This window comes from Carassius auratus, chromosome 4, assembly GCF_003368295.1.
Source record: "Carassius auratus strain Wakin chromosome 4, ASM336829v1, whole genome shotgun sequence".
NCBI classification, from domain to species: domain Eukaryota; kingdom Metazoa; phylum Chordata; class Actinopteri; order Cypriniformes; family Cyprinidae; genus Carassius; species Carassius auratus.
The window spans coordinates 6,905,441-6,927,135 of record NC_039246.1 but is presented as its reverse complement, the minus strand read 5'-3'; the positions used below and the strand labels follow the sequence as shown (position 1 = coordinate 6,927,135).

General features: G+C 38.3%; 1 protein-coding gene across 1 annotated transcript; it reads left to right on the top strand.

The window, feature by feature from the left end:
- Nucleotides 1-889: 889 nt before the first annotated feature.
- Nucleotides 890-10,521, top strand: LOC113057643 (gastrula zinc finger protein XlCGF7.1-like). Its single transcript, XM_026225087.1, has 3 exons — nucleotides 890-972; nucleotides 1,739-1,895; nucleotides 9,389-10,521. Exons 2-3 carry the CDS (start codon nucleotides 1,805-1,807, stop codon nucleotides 10,192-10,194), a joined length of 897 nt encoding a protein of 298 aa, XP_026080872.1. The 5' UTR covers nucleotides 890-972; nucleotides 1,739-1,804; the 3' UTR covers nucleotides 10,195-10,521.
- The last annotated feature ends 11,174 nt before the right edge of the window (nucleotides 10,522-21,695 follow it).

Genomic DNA, 21,695 nt, shown 5'->3' with positions numbered 1-21,695 from the left:
ACTTCCCATAAAGACCATCTTACAAGATTGCTTAGAACATATTAGAACTAAAATTACAGTTTTGGATGGATAGGAGATGCAAAAGTACAAAACACGAGCCTCAGCCAGATCCAAGTAAGCCCCATGGTGGCACTATCATCTGTGATAAAGCCTTCAACAAATTTTACAATAAAAATCTGAAAAAAACCCTGAAAGAATAATAATTAGAAATTATATGGACCTTTATCAGAACAAACTATTACACTGTACCACTACTAAACAGAGTAAAAATGTAATCATACTGTAGCTTTGGACAGCTAATCTGCTCTATCTAGTAGTCAGTCTGGGAAAACTTCATGTAGACAAGATATCATAAACCAGGCATTTAACTTGCATTTATTAGTATATGATAAAGAATGGGATGTTCCCTTCCTTTGGGTTCCTGCTTGTGTAGGGGTGGAAGGAAATTAGATTGTAGATACTCTCAATAAAACATGAAATAGTTGATATACAAATAACGTTATGTAGAAATAGGAATAAAAACCATCATTAAGGGACATATTTGTATACCATAAGTAGAAATAAATAGTATTAAACAGTGTAGGAATGCAAAGGAAGAAAATACAAATTACACGTCTTGGAATAGGTCGTGCTGGTTTACATTTTACATTACATGGGATAGGCACTGATCTTTGCAACCACTGCAACACACAAGAGCCAGTAAGTCATATTGTATTAGATTGAAAAGGGTATGAAGAGGAAAGAAGGGAGTTAGAAAAAAACACAAGTTGGGAAACAGAATGTCAGTGTGAAATCCGTTAGGAAAATACAATACAATTATTTATTTAAAAAGTACTGTGAAAAGTGAAAGAATTTAACACAAGCGACTGCCCACACTCCAGTCCAGGAGCTGGACTATTATTTTGGTGTGTCGATGTGACGTCATAATTCTGCGCCGCTCTCCTGCATCTGTTGGCATTCTGCTGAAGCGAGGTGTGTGTTTTTATTTTGAAAAGTGTTAAAATCGATGCTGACAGTTCAGACATTTGTACAGTTCTTACAAGGACCGTAAAACGGTTTATATATTCTGGAGTGTAATATCATAACGCTTTATGCAGCATTTGTGATCGTTATTTTGTGCTTGTAAACCGCATCAAAAAGATGCATCTCATTTTGCTCCCGATATCGAGAATGAGTTTATCATGAAGACAGATTTGTTCAGTTAGTAATGCAGTAACAGAGCTTTTTGAAAGTCAAACTGATTCACCAAACGCCGCTCGATACAGCGCTTGCTGACGACACTTAAACTTGTAAGCCTACGTTTTGGGAATCGAGAAAAAAAAATTAACCAACATTTTTTATGAATCGAAAGACTGTTATGACCTACTTTTGAGATCTGAATTAGTTAAGGTATAATGTTCTTAGCAACAATACGTAATTATATATACATTATTATTTAGTTTTTCAACCAAATTGTTGGATTTTCATTTCTTATTAAAATTGATTCCTGCATTTGGCAAAAATTGAAAAAAAAAAAAAAAATTGCTAATAGAATCAGGACCAGGATTGTTAAATTCCTTAAGATTCCTGTCCCTATGTATGATGACAGCTTTTACCAACAATTGCAAATGCAGCAGACGCTACAACTATCACTGAACTGGATTACCAGCGTGCTGCCTAACAAGGAGCTGACTGAGACCCATCTAGAGATTTAGTTTACCTATTTTTTCCTTCTGTTAATTATACTCATCTTAAACAGGGCAAATTGTCCAGAAACGGAGAAGAACTCCCGGTGAATCATCTGAGATCCATATGACTCGCTATTATGAAGATGGCGTTTATTAAAGAGGAAAGTGAAGACATAAGGATCGAAAAAGTATTCAGTCTACAACATGAAGATACTGAGCAACAAACAGGTTGGTTTTTTATTCTCAAAGCTTAACTCACTCATTTGATCCTTATTAAAGTATCTATTTCTGACGAATGTCTTAATAATTAATTATTTCTGAGTGTCATAATTAATGAGCTCTCTCTCCCTTAGAAATGTTCACACATACAGTACAGATGCATTTAGATTAGACCTGTCAATCGATTAAAATACTGTACTGCAATTAATCACATGACTGTCACGAGATAACTCGTGATTAATCGTAACTTAATCACACGTTTTTATCTGTTCTAAATGTACCTATATGCTCATCTGTGAAATCATAGTCATGTTGCGCTTATTCAGTACGTGGTATGGCTCAGCTCAGAAAAATGAGTCCTCATTCTAAACAGAAGCATTCGTTTGTTTGCTGTGCTGATTTAAAACTTAGCGGGTCTGGTGTTTCGTGTAGCAGGTTCAGTGATGCAGGTTATGACGATTCTCTCTAGCCAATAAGTGATCAGCAGATCGAGAACGCTGTGCTGCCGCTTCGTACCGGGACTGTTTGTATGTTTGTGGTACATGTTTTCCTGCAGTGCTATTTGGATTATTTTTTGAACTGGACTGTCACTATCAAACTTTAAGAAGCTCTCATTTACTCAGAACTAACATGTCTCGGGCAAAAGGTTTTCTTTTTTCTTCTCTTATCTGCCTCATTTTCTTTCTCACTTCCGCAATGAATATTGGATATTTACCATCGCAGCTAAGCAGAGATGTAAAATACTTGAGTAATTTTACTTGATTACTGTACTTAAGTATTATTTTGGGGGATTTGTAATTTACTCAACTACAATTTAAACGGACTACTTGTACTTTTACTTGATTATTATCTTAAGAAAAAAACTTTTTACTTTACAATTTAATTTTATCTTGAAAGATACATTAGATTTTTTTTTTATCTTATGCACATTTAATATGGTTAACAGAAGCTTAAAGGTGCCATCTGTAATGTTTGGCAAAAAAAATCAAGTCATACTCCACATTCCATACCAGATACCATACCGAATTACTATACGTACGATCAGAACTAGCGTGAGCAAGAAAAGTGACTGGATGTACGGCAAGTCAAATAGTTCAAAATACCGTCCTAAATCTTAAACTTGAAAATAAATTTAGGATGAGAGATTTTTCAACTTGAAATGTAAAAACATAAGACAAAAATAACGGAACAACTGCAAGATGAATAATAAAAAAAAGAAAGAACATAAACGGGAGTGTGAGAATCATTTTACTATGCTGCAGTGTAGCAAGAAATTTGTCCCATTTTGCTTTCCTTACATCCAGGTGTGTTTGGTATTTGCATGCAGGAATGTTGCCAAATCCGCAGAATTTAGGCTACTTTGGGAAAATGTTTGATTAACTATTTGGTTGGGTTTATTACACGGACCTGGCAACCCGAGGGGAACAGACAGAATCGACTGCTACACGCTGCAGAAAGATTTGTGAGCGCTCAGATGCTCTAACCACAAGGAGTTATAAGTTAACCTCATTAAATATTGTTGTGGACGAAATATTAGGATCCTTTACTTAAAATGAACAATCTCAGACACCTTGGTCCATGTATCACTTTTAATTTATTTTGTATTTATTTTGTATTAATCTATGATGTGTCCCTGTTTGCGTACAGGGACATATCATAGATTAATACAAACGCTAAACAGCAATAATCAACCTGTCCTTTATTCTGCTTGGGAGCTAATGTGCCAACTCTCAAGCATTCACCGTGAGACACACGCAATCACCCCACACATCAATTTTTTCACACACAGAAAAACCACGAAGCAAAGTCCAACAGACTAGACAGAGAAGGTTAGTTATGATATAATAAAATGGGTTTCGTTAAGTTATAGCTAGCTAATTATCAAATGCAGCTACGGTTAGCCATCGCTAACATTAGCATGTTTTTCGAACAGCCTTCGATACATTTCTATGTTATAACTTCCCGAAAACAAATACACAAACATATAAAACAAACTTCTAGCGAAATACTAACAGCATCTAACTTACCAGTCCAAAAGAAAAGTCGAACCTTATTTCTTTATGGTCCATCAGTTGTCTCCAGCGATTAAAAGCAGTGCCGATGTTTACTCTGGTTTAGCTCCTTTTCTTATCGGATTTGATTTGTGATTCCGAACGTGGTTGTTTCACTGTAGCGTGTGGTGGTCTCTTGCCAAGGGCTTGAACCATCCTTTCTCTCTCTTCCCTAAATGAACTAGTGGGCTGTACTTTCCACATGATTGACATCAGGTTCAGGCACGCCGACAAACCGTGCGAGTTATTCGTGTATTGCAGGTTGCCTGGTGGTGGTTATGTTGCCCGCATACCGCCTCCCATGGCCGAAACTGGTATTACTACACCTGCCGGGCCGGGGCTAGTAATGCTAATGCTAATTAAGGTTGATATCTCTGCAGCACTATAACTTGACATTTTTTAAATGACATCATCACCCTTATTTCTTCTCATTCTTTTGATGCGTGTAGGTCATGTTATGGATATTTTTACCTCAATTTTTGCATATGGCACCTTTAAACGTGTGTGCCTGACGTGAGAACTAATGATCATTGATTTCATGCATCAAACACACACATTTCTACTTCAATTAGGACTTTCATCAAATGTCTGGCTTCAAAAGTTCACCATCAAATCTGAGGAAGCACACTGAGGTAGCAAAATTTTCCCGCCCAAAAATGTTTATTCATTATTTGTTCTGTTTTGATAGAGCCATTAGCTATGTAATATATTAGCTGAATGCACAAAATTGATGTCAAATAAAATCAGTGATGAGAATTTAAATAAAATTAATATTTTTTTATTATTAAATGTTACAAATCAAAAAGTGTTTAAATAAACATTAAATGCTAAACTAATAGTAATTCATGTTTAGTGATGTTCTTACCAGGTGGTGGATAAGTTGTATTTACAATATGTCATTATATGAATCATTAAGTGGGAATTAGGACTGTCAGTGAATATTTTTAAAATCTTAAGAGTTAAATGCTTTTTTCATTAATTAATCTAATTAGTCACAAATAATTATTTATCAATATTTCCTAAAAAAAAAAAAAATGCCCCAAATAAACATTTAAAAGATGAATTGTCCTTTTAGACAGTGACGTTGAATAGACAACACAAATAAAGTGGCATTGTATGTTTCTATTCTATGACTCTCCTCATTAATTCAATACATTCTTTTATTCTGTCTGGAATATATTTCTAGCCTCTCCATCACATCTTGCACTTCAAAGGGATAGTTCAACTAAAAATGAACCATTTACTGAACCTCTGTCATTTCAGATGTTTACGACTTTCTTTCTTCACATGAACACAAGCAAATATTTTTAGTCCATATAATGCAAGGGGACATCACCACTTCAGAAACCACTCAAAGTGAACATGATTAAAATATTGGTATTTGTATTTTTCTTACATATTCCTATTTCACTTAAGAAGACAGTGATTCATTAACGGGTTGCATGATTTACTGTCATATTCTCTCATGTGCAAAACTCTGTTTTCTGAATGTTATATCTGAATGCTTTGTTTAATAAAATATTTCTTTGCATGTTTGTCTCTTAAGTCCTGCTTTGTATTGGTATTTTTGCTATGCTTGACTCTTTGTCTGTATGCTGCCCTGTCCATATGATTTTCCTTAACTGTATCTTTAATTATTGTTTTCCATCAATGCTTACACGTATTATCTCTTCTTTTGTAAAGTGTCCTTGAGCACAGGTAAGGCACTATATAAATAAAACATTATTATGTTTTTCAAAGAACTTGTTCATGTCTATTAGACACATGAAAAAAGAAATACAAGGTTCTCATTACTTGTCTTTCTTTGCACTGACCAATTTATTTACACAAGCCTGTTTATATTTCATTTATTATTACATTTGTTTGCCTCTCTGTGCCCACATACTGTGTTCTGATGCAGCTAAATTCTCAATGAACCTGTTTTCATTGATATATTTGACCGTTTACGTTTCCAGACAACAAAATGAATGCTTAGGTAGACTTATTCACCACCAAGGAGTCCTCCTATTACCAGCTTTTTTATTCCCTGAGCTTCCCTCAGCACAGGTGCACTGGCTCAACAGCGTCTCCAAATATCATAACAATCTTTTCATTTACGTCTGAATATATAAAAGTCACTTGCTCTTGATAGTACAAGTAGGTGGCATCAGGTCACTGTTAATAAGCGAGTCATTGCGATTAAACCAAATAATTGAAACAGTTGAATCATTCAGGAACAAAAAGCACGGTCATGTTGCTCAGAGATGTGAAACAGGGCTGTGTTTGTTTGGAGTTATTTTTGTTGGTGAAAAAGAGCAAAAATGGTAGGCACTATGGTGTCTGAACGTAAGTCTTTTTATTGAACTGTTATAAAATCACATTTGTAATCATGATTTCTGGAGTATATACTATACAGAACTATATGAAAGTATATAAATAAATTTTCTGCCTCCATATCTTGAATTTTCTAATCATTCTCCATGCATTTTAATACTAAACCATGCAGTGAAAGAATGTACTTGCACATTAGCTAGTCTAAACTAGATTTCTTTACGTAATGTATGCATGCACTCTGTAGGTGTGTTTTGATTCTTGCAATATATTCATTGAAACAACAATTACTAAATTATCGCAACCTAAATATATCGCACACCCCTATAGCAAAGGTTATATCACTTATAAAGGTAGTTATTATTGTTTTTGGCATTGACTTTTTCGAGTTAGGCTACTTGTCTGATCAGGAAAGTCCATTTCTCTTTCACTTGCCCGTCCAAAACATCCCCTTGTCCTGGACAAGCATTAATGTCAATCCAAGCAGTTCATTGCTGTCCATAGGAACTCCAATACCTCAGTATCGCCATAATGTTGACGTTCGCTGACTGAAAGGGAATGTCTTGGTTTCATATGAATGGAGTACAAACCCGATTCCAAAAAAGTTTGGACACTGTACACATTCGGATGGAGTAAAAAACAAATGGAATAATTTACAAATCTCATAAACTTATATTTTATTCACAATAGAATATAGATATATAAAATGTTTAAAGTGAGACATTTTCATTTTGGATTTCATGAGATATACACATTCCAAAAGTGTTGGGCCAGGTTAACTTTAATATAAGGAACAGCTGGAGGACCAATTTGCAATTTATTAGGTAAATTGGCAACATGATTGTGTATAAAATGATCCTCTCAGAGTGGCAGTGTCTATCAGAAGTCAAGATGGGCAGAGGATCACCAATTCCCCCAATGCTGCGGCAAAATTTTTTGGAGCAATATCAGAAAGGAGTTTCTCAGAGAAAAATTGCAAAGAGTTTGAAGTTCTTACCATCTACAGTGCATAATATCATCCAAAGATTCAGATAATCTGGAACAATCTCTGTACGTAAGGTTCAACGCCTGAAAATCATACTGGATGCCCGTGATATTTGGGGCCCTTAGACGGCACTGCATAACATATACAGGAATGCTACTTAAATGGAAATCACAACATGGGCCGGCTAAAACTCTATATGTCAAAAAAGAAGCCATATTTAACATGATCCAGAATCGCAGGCGTTTTCTCTGGGTCAAGATTCATTTAAAATAGACTGTGGCAAAGTGGAAAACTGTTCTGTGGTCAGACGAATCAAAAATTGAAGTTTTTTTTGAAAAACTTGCACACCATGTCATCCGGACTAAAGAGGACAAGGACAACCCAAGTTGTTATCAGTGCTCAGTTCAGAAACCTGCATCTCTGATGGTATTGGGTTGCATGAGTTTGTGTGGCATGGGCAGCTTACACATCTGGAAAGGCACCATCAAAACCTGCTGAAAGGTAGAAAACATTTGGCACATCATAAAGAGGAAGATATGACAAAGAAGACCTAAGACAGTTGAGCAGCTAGAAGCCTGTATTAGACAAGAATGGGACAACATTCCTATTCCTAAACTTGAGCAACTTGTCTCCTCAGTCCCCAGACATTTGCAGACTGTTATAAAAAGAAGAGGGGATGCCACACAGTGGTAAACATGGCCGTGTCCCAACTTTTTTGAGATGTGTTGATGCCATGAAAATTAAAATCAACTTATTTTTCCCTTAAAATGATACATTTTCTCAGGTTAAACATTTGATATGTCATCTATGCTGTATTCTGAATAAAATATTGACATTTGAAACTTCCACATCATTGCATTCTGTTTTTATTCACAATTTGAACAGTGTACCAACTTTTTTGGAATCAGGTTTGTAGTTGCATCCCTCATGGCACAAACATGACCTACTCCTGAAGGACCTAGACAAGACAACTTTAAGCAGCAAGCATGTAGACCTTACACACAGAATGAACAAGAATGTTGCCAAAAACCTGCGTAAGCCATAGCCACAAGCACATTACCCATAACCAAATAACCTATTGAGTATATTGCCAAACCTGAAAAGTGTAATCGGCAACAACCAGATAGCTTAGGAACAAGTGTGCTACCAATAACAACCTGATAAGTAAGGCACATTATCAGTATGATCACAAAGCACAAGTGTTGCACTGAAAATGATTAAAATCTAAGCAAGATGGCTAGCCTTAGTAAGCATGTTCCTTAAAAATCTGAGAGCATGAAAGGGCATGAAAGCACTGTTGCCTCACATCAAGAAGGTCCCAGGTTCAAGCCCGAGCTGGGACAGGATGCCTTTCTTTGTGGACTTTGCATGTTCTCCCTGTGTCTGTGTGGGTTTACGCCAGGTGCTCCGGGTTTCCTCCCACAGTTCAAAGACATGCATGTTAGGCTAATTGGAGTATCTAAATTGTCCCCGGACATGTGTGAAGATAGAAGACTTGCATATGGATTAATTTAGGTGTAGATTGACTGGTTCTCACCACAAATAATAGCCTTAGATGCTGGAGTGGCATAAATAAATAAACAAAAACACCTGCCAGAACTGACGCTGATGCTAGATATATAAAGGGGAAGGGGAAGTCGTGGCCTAATGGTTAGAGAGTCGGACTTGCAATCAAAAGGTTGTGAGTTCGAGTCTCAGGCCAGCAGGAAATGTGGGTGGGTGGGGGGACTGCATGTACAGTTCTCTCTCCACCTTCAATACCACGACTTAGGTATCCTTGAGCAAGGCATCGAACCCCCAACTGCTCCCCGGGTGCCGCAGCATAAATGGCTGCCCACTGCTCCCGGTGTGTGTTCACAGTGTGTGTGTGTGTGTGTGTGTTCACTGCTCTGTGTGTGTGCACTTCGAATGGGTTAAATGCAGAGCACAAATTTTGAGTTTGGTTCACCATACTTGGCTGAATGTCACGTCACTTTCACTTAACCCGAAACTGCAACCCTATTCAAACTATATTGCAGCACAAGGAAATAGCAAACATTTACTATAATACATTTTATGTTTTTTACAGTGTAGTACCATTTTTAGGACATTTTTAAACAGTGTTATAGTTAGCTTTTAAAGTGTGGGGTTAACATGTATTTGTTTTTTCCCTGTAGACCGGATGCCACTGAAAGAGGAGAGGCAAGAACTGAATGAAATACAAGAGGAAAATTATGAGGAACATCATGATTATAAAACTGGAAAAAAATCCACAAATACTTCCACACGTAAAAGAGCCCAGAAGAAATCTTGTGAATTTTGCACCTGCCCCGAATGTGGAAAGAGTTTCAATAAAAAACAAAACCTTCGCATCCACATGAGAGTTCACACGGCAGAGAGACGTTTCACTTGTCAACAATGTGGGAAGAGTTTCAGTCAAAAACAAAACCTTAACGTACACATGAGAACTCACACAGGAGAGAAACCTTACACCTGTCAACAATGTGGAAAGAGTTTCACTCTAAAACAAAACCTTGCAAACCACATGAGAACTCACACAGGAGAGAAACCGTACACCTGTCAACAATGTGGAAAAAGTTTCACTCTAAAACAAAACCTTGAAAACCACACGAGAATTCACACAGGAGAAAAACCTTTCATCTGTAATCAATGTGGAAAGAGTTTCAGTCTAAAACAAAACCTTGAAAACCACAAGAGAATTCACACTGGAGAGAGACCTTACAACTGTCAACATTGTGGTAAGAGTTTCGTTCAAAGAGGGAACTTTATAAACCACATGAATCTTCACGATGGAGAGAGGAATTTTGCCTGCCCACAATGTGAAAAGAGCTTCGGACATAAAATAGCCCTTCATTCCCATATGAGAATTCACAGCAGAGAGGAGCTTCACACATGTTCTAAGTGTGGAAAGAGCTTCAGACATAAAATCGCCCTTCATTCCCATATGAGAATTCACACCTGAGAGGAGCTTCTCACATGCTCTTAGTGTGGAAAGAGCTTCAGACATGAAGTATCCCTTCATTCCCATATGAGAATTCACACTGGAGAGAGACCCTACACATGTCAACCATGTGGAAAGCATTTCAGACGTAAAGCAACCCTTAATGAACACATGAAGATTTACTTTAGGAGTTTATTGCTTCAGATGTTACCAATACATTTAAATGTGCTGTTATTTGATTGACCCTCCTTTTCCAAAATTTGTAAACATGTGAACTACAAACCGAAATTCCAGAAATGTTGTGCCTGTTATGTTTTTAAATGAAAAATAAAAAAAAAATTCAAATCACATAAGACAACATTTTATTCACAATAGAACATACCGTATTCTTCAGTCTATAAGTCGCACCGAAGTATAAGTCGCATCAGTCCAAAAATACGTCATGAAGAGGAAAAAAACATTTATAAGTCGCACCGGACTATAAGTCGCATTTATTTAGAACCAAGAGCCAAGAGAAAACATTACAGCTGCGAGAGGGCTCTCAGTGTTTTCATTACAGCGCCCTCTTGCGGCTGTAGACGGGAATGTTTTCTCTTGGTTCATTTCTCTCGGTTCATGTCAAATTAATTTTGATAAACAAGTTGCACCTGACTATAAGTCGCAGGACCAGCCAAACTATGAACAAAAAGTGCGACTTATAGTCCGGAAAATATGGTAGATAACAAATGTATAAACTGAGAAAATCATTCCAAATTTGACACCTGCTACAGGTCTCAAATCCTCAAAAGAAGGGATAGACCAACTTTGATATAGATATACATGGAAAAACTATTTTTAACTACAGCATTTAACACATTTGAGCTCAGTCAAAAATTACGTTTCACTCTAGATACATTTTTTCCAGGAAGTAACCCCAGGCAGTCAGTGACATTAATCCACCAATTAAATAAACTCTGACTTGTTCTCATTCGGTTGGAGAAAATTGTTAGCTAATCAACACTTAACCTGAGTCAAAAAAAGCATACTGAGAGATTTGAATGGATAAATTATCTTTGCGTTTCAATTAGCATTTCCTTTTTCCAAAATTTATCCTAGAAGGAACATATAAAGGGAGAACAAAACCCTTCCCAGGATTGAACCCTGAGGAACCTCACACATGAGAGGGGCAACAGATGAAGAGTAAATTCCATTCCACAATGAGCGTGAAGCGAATTGCAGACAAACTTGCTTCCACACTGAGCACGAAACAACTGTTTTCCTTATGCTAATTCATGCCTGCAAGAGATGTGCTGCTGACCAACAATGCATTTTTCCTCAGATATATCTCATGTATGAATTTAACTTTTTCCACTGCTCAATATACAGCATTAAATTAATATAGCTAAATAAAGTTTGGTTCTACACCAGAAACAAAAACTATCTATATGATTACAAGAAAAAATCTTAAAATAGATTCAAATAAATACAATTAGCATCAAGCCACATTTGATAATTTATATATTAATGCATTTGCTTAAACCCCATTTTAAGCCATCATCAAATGCTGGTATTAATTCCCGATTGTGATCTACAGTTTATCTTGATTCTATAATAAGCATAAATGCACTCTTTTTGTTTAATAAAGCCATGCTACTTAATATCATAAACATCCTTTATTGCTATATAAAATACCATGAGCTGTACACAAAGTACATAGAGAAAATATATTGTCATAATTGTATGTCTGTTTGCTTTCAAATTTCATGTGTAGACAAATGTTTTATTTTATTTATATACGGAAGAGAGCGAACACGCTCTGAATCATATACTGCACATGTAGAAGAAAAATTACAGTGCTCTCCAGATCACTTAATTCAGTGGAGAATAAATCATATTAAGAACATGTGAGAAAAAAAAGTCTGTTCTCAGATACCAAAAATAACAAGAGCTTGGTTATTAAGTCAGTGGTACTACCTACATGTGAAACTCCAAGGGCATTGCAGGCTTTCAGCAAATCTCTCTTTGCCTAAATATAAAAGACACGGTATATAACAAAAGAAATGGTAAAATAAAACATCATTAGCAGAATAAAGTAATGTACATACGGTTTTGGACTCCAGCACTTGTAATTGTATCTTCATCCATCTCCAAGCCACAGCTTGAGGTGAATGCACAATCTTTCTGAGACAGACCCTTGAACACTTCAGTCTTTGGAACAATATCACTTATCCTAGAGCAATTACCCAGCCATGGAGTAAAGGAAGTGAATGTCAAGTGACATGCATAAGGATTGGCAAATTAGTTTTCTAAAATGCAAAAAAGGAAAATAAACGTCCATTTATGGATTTAAGATTTTAGCTATGGGTACCCCTACTCCACCCCCAAAACAGCCCTTACCATCACAGAACCCAGAAGAAATCATTTTCTGCTCAATTGTCTCCCATCTTGTCCTCACATTAACTTGAGTGTCTTCTTGGCTGATATTGTCCAAGTTGGGTCGCCTAAACAGATGTACTAATATACAACCAAGCAAATAAAGACTAGTCATTTTCTGGATTCACAACAACACAAAATTAACACAATACACTGTGTTTTACCTGGTAAATCAAAAGCACTTTTCCAGTTTCCATCTGCAATCAAAACAGGAGGGCTGTAACCACATCTGATGATTGCCTCTTTCTACTCCAATCCTCATAAAATCATGACAGAGAGGTGACTCACATGCAATATACCCTCAGACAATTTGCTTTTTTACATGTATAGGGACTCTAGGTCCATAGGCATCTTTTGGGGTGACAAGAATCCCATTTCTATCATCAATACAAGTGACACGTGGTTGGTCCTGCCTGACATGCTGCCTTGCCTTTGGGTTTTCAGATGGCCCTTCTGAGGGAAAATATATAAATATGTAAAGACAATATTTAGACCAAGACAAATAAATATTAAATATTGATAAATACCAGAATCAAAAGTACATACTATATGGCCTGTTGGTAACTTTATCTGTAACTGCAAAATCTGCAAACAATACTAAATGATGAGGGGAGTTAATCTTAACATGGATAATCAAAATGAATAAAATGTAACTAATTACATTACACAAACCATTTAAAATCAGGGGCACGACACAAGATGTGCTGACACTTAGGGCAATGCCAATGGCATCTCTTCCTTTGTCTGGAACTCAAACAAAAGCAAGGAATTCAATATTTTTCTAGAAAGACAAGAGCAAGTTAATACATTTTAACTTACAGCCAACATGAACAAACGTGTAAAATGCATTTGTGGTTTGTAAAATGTTTATGGATGCCATTATCCTAAAAATATATGGCATACTTTAAATGTTTTGCCTGAAAGTGTTCAGGATTTGACAACACCGCAGCTGTACATTAGGGACAACTGCCTGTCCCAGAACAGATGTGATCTATTCTAAAAGAAAGTGGTACACCTGCACATGCATTGTATAAGAGAAAATACTTAAAATTAGCAAAACAAACTCATTCACATATAAAAGGTAGAACATTTCAGAAGTTGAATAACATTTTCCCCTGGATAAGTTTTTGCATGTTCTGTTCAAATTCACTTAAGTTAGTAAGATTTTTTAAATGTAATGGCTTCTTTTCATTGAGAAAATATACTGGTGAATGATTCTGTATCAGTATAACGACAATATTTCCAATGACAAGTCCCTCAGAGTTCTCATCTATTGACACAAGCATGTTTTTCTTGTATTTTGTGCCTTTGACAGTTGCTTCATTGGCAATCAGTGTATTGTGAGGGCCAAAATCATAGTTTGAAACAGATTCCCTGATGTAGTCATTGAAGTCCTCAAGAAAAAACTCAGTTGCCTTTTCTGCTACAACAACAGGTGCAAAGAGACTACCAGCCTGCAGATAAGCCTGGAAAAGCGGATGCCTCTCTGAAAGAGTTAAGCAGAGGTTTTAAAAGTTGTGGAGCTTTTTCTGGAGCACTGCTTAAAGTAAGTGTGCTTGCTTTCAAATCATTATGTCCATAACCTAGTTAGTGGACCAAAACACATTATGAGCACAGGGTAGTGAGAAACATAATGGTGCTTAGGCTTCAGTTTGTGATTTGGGAAAGCCTGGCTCCTGAAACACAAATACTCATCAATGAGGACCCTCAGATACGCTATCTGTCCAGCTGAAATGGCTGGAGCACAAATGAGAGAGACCTTTTCTTGCAGTTGTATGACAAGTTGCCAAACTTTGTTATCACTCTGAGACTGAATTTTCTCTCCAATCAGTAGTGGTAATAACCTGAGCAGGCACCCGTTTTGTACAGCATGGCCACTGAGTTTGTCACTTTCTGGGTTAACCTCACATGGTTTGTCAGTAGCATCATTGCTGAGATATTTAAACTGATTATTTCTTCGATTTAATTCAACTCATTCAACAAGGAGTCAAATTTGATACCTCCACTATGGGCTAACCCCCCTTCAATTCTCTGCACATGTTCTCTGTATGATGTAGTGTGCGAGTAGCGACCCTACTGAGTGGATCTGCATGGAATTTCTCTCTCTCCATTTCACAATATCTGCAGAAATGGATACTTGTGCTGAAATTCTCAAGGAATCCGCCAATGTTATGTGACCCCAAATTGTCTCCGCAAATAGCATGCAGTATTTCTTTACAGACTTGTCCATCTGGTAACACTAAACCACTTTTCTCAAGTTCTTTCAGATCTTTAACCAAGCGACCCAAGACTAAATCCTGGCCAAAATGTTTGAAGTCTTTCTCTTTGGATAGAAGAACTAATTGCATTTGATCAGTGTTTGACCTATTGTACGGTAAAAGGTCTGCCAGAGAAAGATATAAGATATGATATCTTATATGATATAAGATCAAGCCTAACAACCCATCTTTTTTTAAGTGTGTTGTCTGTTACATTCTCCCCATCCCACACATCCTGAAAAACATTGTCTGTTTCTGTATGGGCATGAACCTATTTTTACTGCTCAAATACAGACTGACTCTGAAAAGAGCATTGAGTGTTTGGTCTATTGGGAAATAATGGGCAAAGCTGTCCTTGCCGGCTTCATTTTGTCCCAGGCATAATGGAACAGGTTCGACATAATTAAATTGACTCTTGAAAACAGTCTTTCTCTGTAGATCTGTTTTTAATGTTTGTGTATTGTGAGTTCGGAAAAGAACGTCTGCTCTCAGATCATCAATTAGAGCCCTAATTGAATCATCTGAAATCCTCATCTGACGTAACTTCTCATCCAATCTAGAAAATAACTGAGACTGGCTGAGATCATGATTTGACTGCATATCTTCAATGATTGTCTGAATGCTGGAGGCCGGAAGCAGTAACTTTGCCTGTAGCTTAAGATAAAACAGAGCAAGATTCCTCAAAAAAAGTGAATCTTCAATATTTTCTGGGCTAAACTCGAAATAGTCTGCATTGTCAGCAGCATCAGTCTCCGCACCACACTGTGAATCACTGTCTCCATGAGGAACACTAGATCCACTTACATCAGCCAGACTGATCATTTATTGTGAAATGACTGCATTTACGTGTCAACCCATGTTCATTTTTCCCACGAACAATGCGCTTTCACTTTAATTCAGTGCCTACAGCACAGCAAAAATAGACTCGGTACGTAAACGATCACTGCACTGCTGCAGACGCACTGCTCCTTGAACACAGTGACAGACCGCAACCCTTGTGCAGTATGAACGCTGGAATCCATTATCATGGGTGCGTTAAAAATAAACGCAACGCATACGCACTGCAGATGGACTATGTGTGAAACAGGCGTTATAACGTAGGACCAGCGCACTACTATGTTTACCGTCACCACGCCTCGCAGTCACTGCTTAGAAGTGCAACATTGTAAAGGGTCCGTGTGAAACTGTCGCGTGGCTGCAGCACAGCATAACGTTCATTCTGAATACATCGGTATGGCGATATATTAAAAATGAATATCGTAAAGAAAAATACACCGGTTTCCGGAATGAACCGGTATACTGCCCAGCACTATACAGTAGAATCATAACCAGCTATCAGCTAACCAGCTAGTAAATATATTTATGTTAGCCATGTGATTTTCAGTATGAATCTAGTTTAACCAGACGTGCCCATGGCAAGAAAGCCACACAAACTTGACCACGGGAATGATACTTAAACGTTATAGGCCTAATGTTAGCCTATTGTTTATAGATTTGGATTGTATACATAAATGGACATTATAATATGTGCATTGTTTCTAAAATTAATGGACCAACTATCTAAATTTTGCTAGCTTGAATCACCTTGGCACATTAAGTTACTTCATTTCATGTGGTGTAAGTCCGTGGCGTTAAGTATACATCAACATCACTGATAGATGTTAAAACTATGCATGACTTTCAAGAAACTCTTTAATCTCACCGGATTATTGTGATTTTGGTCGATGTGACCACCGCGATCTTCCGACATGGATCTCCGTGTTCGGTGCAGGTTCAAATGCCTTCTTCTACGCTCCTTCCCAAAAAGCAAAAAAAAATAAAATAAAAAAAATACTGTATGTACATGTTATTTCAGATAATGGCACCAAATAAAGCTGCGCCTGTCAGCGTGCTGCGTGTCATACAGATATTTAAACCGTGTTCAGAAAGAACAGGGGACACACGCACACACATTGGGAGTGCAGTTTCTCAATTAAATGTATAGGCCGTCTCGCGTAAAATCCGGAGTGTAGGGTATTAATTAATAGAGTAATAAAAGGCCATTACACCCACGATAACAAACACAAATTTGGGCATGCACAGAAAACACCGCAAACTTTCTTATTTCTGTCTGTGGAATAGGCTATGCAAGATTATTCTTGATAACATTTGCAGTAGAGAAATCAGGTTTATTTATCCTTTAGCTTGTTAGTAATGGATTGCACCGTCGACTATTGATAGAATGAGACTTTTTTAGCAACCTAAAAAATTAAATGAACATGCTAACTTCACTGATAAATAATAACTTTTTGTAAAAAAATACTCATTAAATTGCATACTGGCATTTATCTCCAAACATACCAGACCATCTTACTCTATCCGACATCTTTGCTTGAATTTTCAATTTGCAGTTTAATAACAAAAATTAGGTGTTATTTAACAATGAGGTGTTAAATAACAAAAGTGAGGTGTTATTCAACATATATTTCCTAAAATTAAGAGAAAGGCGCAGTTATTAAAAATAACAAGTTAATCATGTTGAAATTTGGGTGTAAATTTACAGAAACATTTAACAGTGTATACAGACCTACTTGATTCATAGTCGTTTAAAGCACAAGCTAGCTTCTGACCAACAGACTCTGGAGCATAAGTGTTTGCCATACTTCTAGTCAGCTTCTGCAAGTTGCGCACCAAGACAATTAACTTAGAGGATGTGCCGTGGCTTTCAGCAGACATTTCCTCTGTCACCTCCAGGAATGGTCTCAGGACCTATACAGAAACAGTTAATAAAGCAAACTTTGTTTAAAATTAAGGTTAAATAAAGGTTTTATTGTAAACAAGTCCCACAAACAAAGCCTATCTAGACATTACGATACAAGCATGGTTACCTCAATCTCATCAGCCATTGCAGTTCTACCAGAAAGACTCGGGAGATAAAATGTACGAAGCATACATTTATTGACAGCTCAGCAAGAACATTTATAAATTTCTTTGGCGGAAGGCCCCGTCCAAGGTTCGTAACCCGAGGGTAGCGGATCTGCATTTCCTGCCTGAAGACGAAGGCAGGGGCGCAGCCAACCCCCCTGGAAGGTAAGGACAGGACCATCCTGGTGGTGGTGGGGAGGGTGGAGGTTGTCGCGTCGGCATCTGCGAACTCAAACATGTGTAAGTACGATCTTTTATACAGGAGTATAAGGAAGTGATTGGATAATGATGAAGGTAATTGGTGACGAAGTGATTGAGTCTTCCTGGCAGAACTTAGGCTAAAGCTTCCTTTTCTACCAGAAAGACTCGGGAGATAAAATGTACGAAGCATACATTTACTGACAGCTCAGCAAGCACATTTATAAATTTCTTTGGCGGAAGGCCCCGTCCAAGGTTCGTAATCCGAGGGTAGCGGATCTGCATTTCCTGCCTGAAGACGAAGGCAGGGGCGCAGCCGACCCCCAAAAGTAGGTGGATTATGAGACCTCCAGAGGGGGCCAGCCTTCCCCCCCAAAGATAGATGAAGTAAACCCACCAGTTGTGAATCCTAAGGCTCCTGGAAGAAATAAAAAGAGAGTTAGCATGATCAGCATGATGACGTTAGATTAAACCTCTTTTTTTTTTTTTTACAGAATAGCCGCAATAGGCCAGACACAGACAGGCCTCGATAGACCAACAGAAATAGCCACGATGGGCAGACACAGACAGGCCTCGATAGGCAGACACGGACGGGCCCCGATAGGCCGAACATAAATAGCCACGATAGGCCAGACACAGACAGCCACGCTAGGTAAACGCGGACAGGCCCCAATTGGCCGAACATAAATAGCCACGATAGGCCAGACGCAGACAGCCACGATAGGCAGACACAGACAGGCCCAATAGACCGTACATAAATAGCCACGATAGGCCAGACGCAGACAGCCACGATAGACAGACACGGACAGGCCCCGATAGACCAGACATAAATAGCCACGATAGGCCACACGTAGACAGCCACGATAGGCAGACACAGACAGGCCTCAATAGACCAACAGTGTAACAGTCACTGTCTGTCACATCATTTACTTGTCCTCATGGAGAGTGCTATGTTCATCCCATCCACTAGGTGACACCAGTAGCGTCTATACCTTGTGTATAAAAGAGGAAGTAGAAGAGTAAGAGGTAGCTTCAGTTTGAGTAACCATATGGTTAATGGCTGTTCTCTTAAACAAACCTGGCTTGAGAAACTTTTGTTTGCTGCTCAGCTAGGATCTTTTACATGGAACTAACATTGCTTCGAGTGCTGGAATGAGAATTTGCTGGGGTGCTTAGGACAAAGCAACTGCCCAAGGATTGTATTCCAAGACTCCCGGACTACAAACAGAAGAACAAATACTTCCATCCATCAATACCCACCATTTGCAGATAAGACTGTTCATTCTTAAGACTGCTCACTTGATCAACTAAATTATTCATCAATATCTTTATGGGACATTTCACACTTATTCACTCACACCATTCTTTTTATGTGATTTATTTTGTGTTTGAGTTTGTTTGTTTGTTTGGTGTTTAGGGTGCAGTGTTCATATAAAAATTCAATATATGCTGAGAAAAGATTTGCCTTTCTTGTTTTTTATTTTCGTTGATATACGTATACCCTGAACACAGAATCCAATAGGATAGAATGCAAGATTGATTCCCCCTCATTCTTCTGTATCAGGCCTGGTTTAAAATAGCTGGGACAGTTATAACAGAAATAGCCACAATAGGCCAGACGCAGACAGCCACGATAGGCAGATGCAGACAGGCCTCGATAGACCGTACAGAATAGCCATGAATGGCATACACAGACAGCCTCGATAGACCGTACAGAAAAATAGCCATGATAGCCAGACACGGACAGGCCTCGATAGACCATACATAAATAGCCACGATAGGCCAGACGCAGACAGCCACAATAGGCAGACGCAGACAGGCCTCAATAGACCGACAGAATAGCCATGATGGCCAGACACAGATAGGCCTCGATAGACCATACAGAAAATAGCCATGATAGCCAGACACGGACAGGCCTCGATATACCAACAGAGATAGCCACAATAGGCCAGATGCAGACAGCCACGATAGGCAGACACGGACAGGCCTCAATAGACCGTACAGAAATAGCCATGATAGCCAGACACGGATAGGCCTCGATAGACCATACAGAAATAGCCACGATAGGCCAGACGCAGACAGCCACGATAGGCAGACGCAAGACAGGCCTCGATAGACCATGATTAGCCACGATAGGCAGACGCAGACAGGCCTCAGTAGACCGTACAAAAATAGCCACGATAGGCCAGACGCAGACAGCCACGATAGGCAGACGCAGACAGGCCTCAATAGGCCGTACAGAAATAGCCATAATAGGCAGACACAGGACAGGCCTTGATAGACCGTACAGAAAAATAGCCATGATAGCCAGACACGGACAAGCCTCGATAGACCATACAGAAATAGCCACGATAGGCCAGACACAGACAGCCACAATAGGCAGACACGGACAGGCCTTGATAGACCAAACAGAAATAGCCATGATAGCCAGACACGGACAGGCCTCGAAAGACCGTACAAAATAGCCATGACATATACAGCCTTAATAGACCATACAGATATAGTAACACCATCACCAGTAATTGCATGAATTTACCTGATTAGTTACAGGAGAGCTTGCTGAGCTTCAAGAATGGTTTTGGAATCAGGTCTGATGTATGATGCGAATGCTGAGGAAGACCATCTGCCCATGATCTTAATAGCTGATGTAGAGATCCCTCGTTCAGCTGCTGAGGTAGCTGCACCAATTCTGAATGAATGGCCAGTATAGAGAGAGGGGGATAGACTGCAGCTTTTGAGAACAGTAGTTAAGGGAGATCTAAAACAGGCCTTAGAAAGGGGTGCTCCGTTAGGTAAAATAAAAAGTGGTGCGTTTTTTGAAGTTCTAGGTCGGATTTTAAGATATTTCACCATGGCAGAGAAGGGACAGAATTTATTATTGATTTTAGAAATTGTTAAGGTGACACCAGAATCTTGCACATCGGTTTTTGAGTGCTTGAGGAAGAGAGTGAAGAATTTAGGTCCGAATCGTATATCAGAAAAGGAAATACCGCGAGCAGGATCAAATTGATTGGTTTCAGAAGTGAATTCCCTTGGACGCATAAACCCATAGAAGGCAGATAAAAAAACTGCTTCGAGAAGAAAATTGAGGTACACAGAGAGATGTCCATAGCGAATGGAAGTAATTAATTTATGTAATATAGGCAGGGTAATAGGCAGACGTTTATCTTTTTATGGAAGATTTAGCTAGCCCTTTGAGAAGTAATCGAATGGAATAATCAGAAAAAAGGCTTTGAAAATTGGGATTATAAAATTTAGTGTAGAATTGGATGCCGGCGAGGAGTCTGCGAATAGAAGAAATTTTGAGATTGCCAGATTCCAGAATTTAATGTCAGATAAACAGCCTTCGTCTAGTTGGATCTGATCGCTTAGTTTTTCCACGGAATGTTCGAGAGTTAACAATCGTGAGATGAAAGCCCTGCCTTAAGGAATGATTCTCATAGCGAAATTTAGCAAAGCAAAGCAAATCGCGTTTTGATATGGAATGTAGGGAGGGAAAAATGACCTAATTCTTGCAAGTTTTTTGGGGGGAAGAGAAGCTTGCTGTAGCACTGAATCTAGGGTAATCCCCAGAAATTCTAATGAAGTAGAGGGTCCCAGAGTTTTCTCAGCGGAAAGGGGAATGCCGACGTCGCTAAAAATATTTCTTAGAATGTCCAAAACGACGGATTGAGAAGATGGATAATCAATCAACAGAAAATCGTCGAGCAGATGTAAAACGAAAGGGAGCTTGCAGATATTTTCAGCAAA